At 37.0% G+C, this 8,844-nt stretch overlaps 1 protein-coding gene across 1 annotated transcript; it reads right to left on the minus strand.

The window, feature by feature from the left end:
• Positions 1 to 255: 255 nt before the first annotated feature.
• LOC109211240 (probable receptor-like protein kinase At5g47070) lies at positions 256 to 4,858 on the minus strand. The gene is made up of 5 exons (XM_019374747.1): positions 3,873 to 4,858; positions 2,207 to 2,467; positions 1,633 to 1,755; positions 689 to 1,171; positions 256 to 601 (listed from the first exon to the last, which is right to left on the minus strand). Exons 1-5 carry the CDS (start codon positions 4,230 to 4,232, stop codon positions 596 to 598), a joined length of 1,233 nt encoding a protein of 410 aa, XP_019230292.1. The 5' UTR covers positions 4,233 to 4,858; the 3' UTR covers positions 256 to 595.
• Between the last annotated feature and the right edge of the window lie 3,986 nt (positions 4,859 to 8,844).

The raw sequence follows: 8,844 nt of genomic DNA on the forward strand, positions 1-8,844 counted from the left end.
TACTTACGCAAACTTAAATCTTTCTCTTCGTGGTGGTCAAAGTTACCACTTTGGCACTGATGCTTTTGCAAATAATATTATAGATCAAGAGTTAAATTGTTAAAGATTTTTGGGGTGCCGCTCAAAACAGGAACGACAAACCTAGTATAATCGTCCAAGTGGGATGTAGTATGTGCGTATACTTTAACCTTACCTTATAAAGGTAGAGAGGCTATTTCCGGTTTTCCGATAGACCCTTGGCTCAAGGAAAGGAACTGAGTAATTGGAACAAAATTTGTTGCTATGAAATCTTGGAATACAAATGGATTTATTTACACAAACAAACACTAATGAATAAAAGTCCTAAACTAAGGAGTTTACAAGTACATTCTTCAAAATCACTTTTAATTGAAAAAAGAAACTTCCCTCCTTTTGCCATACTCTTCCTAGTGCAAACATACTTAACCAAAAAGAACTCTAATGGGACATGTGAAGAGCCCACTTCTTTTACCAAAGAATTTTACTTACTATATATATAGAAAAATTTACTCGCCTTCGTTCATAAGGATCTCCGTTTTGAGATTGAAGTAAGTATGATCCGCGATCTTTTGAGCATTCAAGCCTGAAATAGCAGAACAAGAAAGTTAAGACAAAAATTTCATGTTAGTTTATTCTGCATTGTATAAAACCATAGTTTGAGTAGACATGCCTGAGCTATGGGGCGCATTGGCCGTGCAGTTTCAGCAATGGTCTTCTTTTTGAGTTGTTGTTTAGGTGAGGCAAGTTGTGTAGGCCGAGATGGCCCTGGACCTGTGACTTCTAAAGAAGTTGTTTCTTCTGATTCTTGTACTGCTTGTGTCAGTATCTGAACGACTTCGCTCATTTTTGGACGCTCTTTGGCGATCTTGTTTAAGCAGCTATCGGCCAGTTTTGCAATTCTCCTAGCAGCCACAAGTGAGAACTCGTTTCGAAGCCTTGGGTCAATGATCATGCTGAATTTTCTACTATCAGCAGGAAATTGCTTTACCCAATCAAGAAGCTTCTGCTGCATCACAGGAAGGTTCCTTTCCAACGTTCGCCTGCCTGTGAGGATCTCATAAAGAACAACTCCGAAGCTCCAAATATCACTCTTGACCGACAGGTGTCCAGTTTCAACATATTCAGGGGCAGCATATCCTAAAGTCCCAACCGGCTAAGAGCAAAAATTACAAATAGTGATCAGCCAACGAGAATCAAAGGCTAAAGTATGACTTCACCTATGCAATTTAAAGTCCTAATAATGTCTCCAAACGACGAGCTATATCAGGTAATATTAGCACTTGGTTAACAAAAATAACTAGAAACCAAGGAACAAACAGCACAGCAACTTGGTACTGGAAAGAGGAATACGATCGCTCGTGATAGAGAGAAGAAAACATTAAAAGGCAGTTACTTCAAATACTAGTGAAAAACACGGGAATAGTTCAAGTGTACTGAGTTGGTGTAACAAACACCGTCACACACTTTTTCCTCGAGCGAAATGCAAAGAAAGGAGAGAGGGAGATAAGCTAGATGGCAACAAGTTGCAGGAAGCACTTCAAAATTTTAGCATCTAAGAGAAGTCAACTACAAAAGTTTGGCATCCATGCGATAACCAATATCGCCATCACTTACCGCTGTAGACACATGAGAGCGATCACCAGCTGGCCCTTCCCTTGCAAGCCCAAAATCTGAAAGCCTTGGATTAAAATCCGCATCCAGAAGAACGTTTGAAGACTTGAAATCCCGATATATCACCTTCACATTTCAACCAAAAAAGTATTAATTAAGAATGAGAAATGAAAAAAAAAAAGTTCAAGAGATTGTATGAAGATAGAAAAAAGAAAGGTGCTTTCAGGAGCGCGAATTGTGTTAGCTTAATGGGTGTTAATTATGATCATAACATGCTACTCAACTCGTTTTATCTTTCTTGGCTTCAGAGGTTAGTTGGAAATACCGATACACGCGAATTAACGAAGTTTATTTGTTGCATTTTGCAAGCAGACAGAACATGAAATATACCAGTTGTCTAATAACATTAAAAGGCAAAGCATGTTTGCTAACTGCTGAAAACACACTTGACATTTAGGACATGACTCTGTTGGAAAAGTCAAACGATATGTATTCCCTATGCAACAAGCACAGACGCAATTGTGAACTGATATAAAATTCGAAGTGCCAATCATTTATCTGTGTAGTTAAAGAATACCTGGACTTCGAGACCCTCGTGCAAATAAGCCATTCCTTGTGCTGCACCAAGGATAATTTTCAATCTTGTCCTCCAGGGAATTACCGGCACAGCTCTGTTGAACAGATGATCTTCTAAGCTCCTATTTTGCATGTATTCATAAACCAATAGGCGCTGAATCCCTCTTTCCCCATCTGTAGCGCAATATCCTAGAAGCTTAACAAGGTTAGGGTGCTCCAAAACACCGAGAAATTGAACTTCTGCAACCCATTGTCTGTGGCCCTGCATATATAGAGAATTATCTACGTTTATCTTAGGAGCCATACAGCAAACTCAATAATGAAACGAGAAAAGGCAAAGACAACAATTAATAATGGCTTAGCTAGTGACAGAAAGATATATGTATTGGATATGAGACGAAGATACAACAAGTGGTACTCATTTGAGGTATATAATGTTGTAACACATAAAGAGACAGTAGGCATACACAAGCAAATAACAAAGGCGGATGTTGAACTCTTTACTTCATTACGTTCCTTCAACATAACATGACAAGTAAAAAGAGCAGATGGCCATCAAAGAAAAGAGTGAATGTGCTTCCTAAACCCTAGACCAGTGGGAGTTACAGCGGCACTGATTCTCAAAAGTTTATGTGCATAAGAAGCGGATGTAAACAGGAAAGTGTTACTCAATGCAGGAATTCATTGTATCAATTAGAGAACTTTGCAAAAGAAGCAAGAAAGACAACATTTTTGCTTGCTAAATTAGTCCACAACGGTAATATACCCATCTTAGCACCAAACTAATACTGGATTATGAGTAATACACATACATAGGATACACAGAGCAGAACCGGTGGAGTTCAGATCCCATAGAAGAATGTAGTTCAGAAATTTAGTCCCAAATCACCAGAGAAACAAAATAAGTAAATCATTAAACATCATGAAGCGAAATATTAGGTGATTGGAAACACTTGAGTAGAACATTACACTATATTTGTTCCACAACGAAATCATATTGGAATAATGCACACATTAAAGAAAGTAATGTAACAAGTTTTAATCTACCAACAACAACAACAACAACAAACCCTGTGAAATCCCACACGTGAGGTCTGGGAAGGGTAACGTGTATGCAAACCTTGCCCCTACCTTACCTTAGGAAGGTAGAGAAGTTATCTCCGATAGACCTTACCCCTTCCTCGGCTCAAGAACAGTGAAAAGGGCACAATAAACAAACAATAACAACAACAAGGTAATAAGACAACAGAAGCAAATGGCACGACGTGTAATCTACCATTTGGCAATTTATATTTCTCACGCATTTATCAACCATAAAAGTTAATTAACATAGAAAACAAAAAAATGCATCTGCCAATAGTTTTTCCAAGATTCTAGGCAAATTTAAGATATCATGCGCCACACATATTCGGTTATCTTGCTCAAAGGGGCACAAAATTGTGCTATTTCAATCCAATTATGGTATAATATCTTAGTACAAGACCACAACCCTTTAGCATAAAATTCAAAGGCCTATTTGTACTATATCTCTCTCAACCAAACATTCAAACCATGAACTCATTTACTTCTGATTCCTATTAAATTTTACCTCATTACATCAAATCTTTAAGCTCAGACATTTTCAAGCAAATTACACATATACCACAGATCAAAAGAAAAGTTCACACCTGCAATCCAAGTGTATTGAGCTTCTTAATAGCAACCACAATAGGATCACCTCTTCCATTAGGAGGCTGAATTGTACCTTTATATACACTCCCAAAACCACCTTCTCCAATCTTTAACATCCTATTGAAACTCCTTGTAGCTTCCTTAAGCTCTGAATATGAAAAAACCCTCAAATTTTGCTCTTTTTCTCTATACATTTCCGGTATGCTTCTAGCAGATGAAACTGAACCTGTAGACTTAGCTACCCTTTTCCCTTCTGAATTACCATCTCTCCTACTTTCATTACTCAATTCTGGTGCTGATTCACCTCTCCTTCTTGACCTTGACTTATCCTTGAATATATAAAAACACTTCAGCATTTTTTTTTCCCCCTCAAAGCTAAAATCTTTGAACCCTCCCTTCTTTCCAAATTACACAAAAATTCCAAGACTGATTTTTTTTTTTCAAGTTTCAGTTGTTTTTTATCAAGTAAATAAGTTGGTGTTGATCAATAGGGGGAAAATACCAACTTTTTGTAGCTAAAAGAGAAAATTTGATGATCAATAGGGGAAAAATATTAACTTTTTGTAGCTAAGAAAGGAACAAAATTCGGATAAGCATGGAAAAAAGCAAGAAAAATTGAAAATTGGAATGCTTATGTGAGAAAAGAACTAACTTGGGAAAAAAGGAGCAGAGAAAAGTCTATGAAAAAAGGGGGATTTACATCAAAAGGGAAAAAAAATTCCATGTGGGACTAAAACACAGCAAAAAAGCAAGAAAGCTCAAAAACAAGAGGAACCCATTTGAAAACAGAAGACAATTAAGGAAAACTCAGAAACCCAACTTGAGAATTGAAGCTAAAAAGTGAAAGATTGAACCTTTAAATTGATAAAAACAATTTATAGACAAGAATTTTGAAGCTGTAAAAATAGTAAATTTTGGAGAAAATTTTGATCAAACGCGTGACATAGGAATTGAGAGAGAGATGCAGCGTGTTAACGTGTATGAAAGGGAAAGGAGTATGCAAAGACAAAACTTGAGAAGACTAAAATTTATCCAAGTTGACCTCATCATTTTTGCCTTTTTCTGCTCCAATACTTTTTTTAGTAGTATTATGATAGGATTACTTTTTTTTTAAATTAATGTATTCAGAATATCATCTTCCAATTTTTATTTTATTTTATTTTGGGTATTAATGTTCTTGTCTTAAGGGGGTTTCTTGGAGAATTCTTGTGGACCAATATTTGACAGACACTTTGCTTAAAGACTTACATCTATAAGAAAATGTCAAATACAGCGTTCTTCTGTTTTCCACAGATTATGGTTAATTTAATAGAAAGAACATTTCTTTCTCTTCTTTTTTTTTTTCAAAACAAAAAATAATAATATAGGTTTTCAGTAGAAAATAATAATAATTCGTTTTTTGTTTTTTTTAATCTGACAGGGAATTCCCGAAACAGTTAAGACAGTTGGACGCGTTTTGGCGCGAGTCCTTCGTACTTCCAAAAGGGAAAAGATTACTAAGAAACTAAATGTGGAATTACTGAGAAGGGAGTTTGAAGTTTTGATATTGTTAAATAGGTCCAATTTTAACAAAGATGGAAGTATAAGTATAATAAGATAGGTATGTAACAAAGCAACTACCACGTCCTAAACAGGGGCATACGCAAGAATTTTTTATAAGCGCTGTCAAAATTTATAGAAGTACAGACTAATATAGAGTTCACAGAAATTTTTATAAGAGGTATCAAAATTTATAGAAGTACAAAATAATAACTTCAGTTATTATACTTCTAGACAAGAAATATTCTCTTTCAAATATTTGCAGAAAAATGTGCTAGTTGAGGTTTGAAACTCTGACCTATTAGAGCAAAATAAAGCATATACCAATGCACCAAAAGATAATTTATGTCAAGTGGTGTCATTTTTTCCTACTTATCCGGTTTCTCAAGCATTACTATATATATATTAATTCGACAAAGCGGTGTCGCATGACACCGCTTCACTAAGAGTGTGTCCGCCCCTGGTTCTAAATGTCTTAGAAGGACAAAGGGGCTAAGTGTACAAACAACTATTCTTTTTATTGGATTCCCACCCGGTATCCGGTATTTGCATTGGAGTCTGACTATATCCGGATTCGGGCCGCGTAGTACCCTATTCGGGGGAAGCGCTCCCTACCAAGGATTTTTTCATACCCAGGGCTCGAACCCGAGATCTCTGGTTAAGGGAAGAACAGTCTCATCCACTGCACCACATCCTTTGGTGGTTACAAACAATTATCTTAAGGCTACTATTTAGGGATTAATCAGTACTTATTTTGCCTCGATATTTTGAATTAAAAATCTTAATTTCAGGACTATTCAGGATATTTGTGTCCCGAAAAATTGAACTGAAAAAATAAATTTCAAGACGTATTGATTAATTCTTAAATAGAAGTCCATTAGAATGGCTACCTGATATTATTTCTACGAAGGATGATATAAAGCAAAACAACCGATGGCCTATTCATATTTCGCCTTCAAAATGTTAGGGTTGCCTATCTCTAGCCTGTTTGGCCAAGCTACAAAAATCAGCTTATTTAGAGAAGTATTTTTTCTCAAAAGTATTTTTTTTAAAAGTACTTTTGATGAGAAGTGGTTTGTGTTTGGCTAATTAATTTTAAAAGCCTTTATGAGCAGCAATTAGTGTTTGGCCAAGCTTTTAAAAACTGATTATAAGTGTATTTTTTTCAAAAATGCTTTTCAAAAAAGTGAGAGAAACTACTTTTTTCTTCTTCTCAAAAACTGCTTCTCCTTCTACTCAAAAGCACTTTTTTCCCCTCTAAAAGCTTGGCCAGACACTTCAACATTGAAAAAAAAAACCCCACTTTTTTTTGGCTTGGAAAAAATGTGTGCAGGAGAAATTGAATAAAAATTTGCTTGTTTTAAAAAGGGTGTGATGATAGGTTATAATTGCATATTTTAGTCGCTTATTACACTCGAATTTACTGCACTTTAATTGAGTTTGCGCTTTAATCGCTAGTGTTTTGCACTAATTGTGTGTTTTATGCCTTGTAGGTGTGATTCCGAGCTATATAGATGTTATGGAATGAATTTAAGTGATTTGAAGCTTTGAAGTCTGAGTAAAAGCTCAAGGAATTAAGCCGGGATCGTGGTCGGGGGTCAAATTTGATAATTAAGTACGAACGAAGGCTTGAGGAGGCATATTGCGCACTGTCTAATAAAATAGACATAACTTTTTGCTCAGAACTCCATTTGGGCTCTACAATATATGGTTGGAAAGCTAACTCAAAGGAATACAACTTTCACGTTTTACGTTTTTCCAAATTCCAAACGGAACAGGTGAAAAACCGCGGTTTTGCCGCGACCTCGGCAGAACCGCGGTAGAAGATGGTCGCGGACAATTGAAGAATCAGAGGGCATGTTTGGCCGCGGTTCCACCGCGACCGCGGCAAAACCGCGGCATGAAGCGAAAATTTCAGGGACTAAAGTGCAAAACATGGGATTTTAAGTCCTAAACCCTATATTAAACAAAGGAGGCCGGCCAAGAACAAGGGGAGGACATATTTTGGACACAAATTAGACCTAAGGAGGCGAAGAGACACTACTTTAGGGTTAGACAACACCCTTGGAGGCAAGAACACATTGGGAGCAAGGCGGAGAATTCTTCTACGAGTTTTTCTTTCCTCTTCCTATTTTTCATTGTTGGTTATGACTTTTAGTATTGTAGTTTTACATACTATTATGAATAGCTAATTTGTTATCTAGAGTTTTTATATAACCTTTTGTAGGATAAATTCTTGTTATGTTTTTATATAATTGAGCCATAGCTTTTCTCTATTTGTTCAACTACGTTTATATTGTGGTTGGTTGAAGAGCTCTCAATTAGCTATGCCTATTTAGTACGCATAACTCGGGAGAGAGTGCATATTTAGGTAATTGTTGAACAATACCACTCCCAGAGTATATGAGGGATCAATAACCGAGGGTTTAAAGGTGGGATTAGGGATAACGAAGCCTTGGGTGCGATCTGAAGTGAGCTGTATTAAAAGCCAGCTAGCGTAGCTCGGGAGAGTGCGTCTAGTAAGTTGTCGTAATTACTCGGGAGAGATTTACGGTAATAAGAGTGCCCATGATCGGTAGAGAATACTTAGGCGAAATTATATAAGACATAGCGGGAAGGATTCCGACAATTGGGGAAATCATAACTCTAGACCTCCTTAATCTTTTCTCTAACCCTCAGTAGCGTTAGTTGTTAATTTACTATTTTAATTTGTTAGTTAATTAGTTAAATAGAAGAATCTTAATATCTATAAGTTAGGAATTGTTCAAGCTTGTCTTCTTGGTGATAGTGAACCGCTGTAGCTAAACCTTAGTTCTCTGTGGGATTCGACTCCGGACTTGTAAACCGGATTATATTTGCAACGACTGCATTGTCCTTTTTATAAGGCATAGTTGGGCGTGATCAAATTTTGGCGCTGTTGCCGGGGAACTAATGGTGTAGTTATAGCTGTATATATTGCTAGGGTTCAAGTTTGAACTTTTATTTTGTTTTGTTTTTTCTTGGTATTTTTTTTATAACTGTTGATTTGAGAAACATGACATCTTGGAATTCTAAAGGGGCTTACGAACGAGCGGAGTGCTTACGGCCGTGGTAGCTGCGAGCCTCCTGGGTCTTGCTCTCTCGTCTTTTTTCCTCCGCCTTCCTCTTGTAATTGACCCTTTCTTTTCTGCTACGCCTATCCATCCGTCAGATTGACATCCAGCCGGGTGAGCGATAGCGGCTCCTGTTTACTAATAGATCTGTCGCCGCTAGTATAACAAAAAAAAGCACATAAGGATCCAGAATATTAAAATATATTGATCACTGATCAGGATCATATAAAGCCCGGTATTCCCAGAAAGGATAGTCGTGATGTCCCTTCATGGCCGACCATTTCAGTATGGAGCCGAAGGCGAGGGTTTCCAGCAGGCCCCCTTCTCTGGCTTTTCC

The sequence above is a fragment of the Nicotiana attenuata genome, unplaced genomic scaffold (genome assembly GCF_001879085.1).
Source record: "Nicotiana attenuata strain UT unplaced genomic scaffold, NIATTr2, whole genome shotgun sequence".
Lineage (NCBI taxonomy): Eukaryota > Viridiplantae > Streptophyta > Magnoliopsida > Solanales > Solanaceae > Nicotiana > Nicotiana attenuata.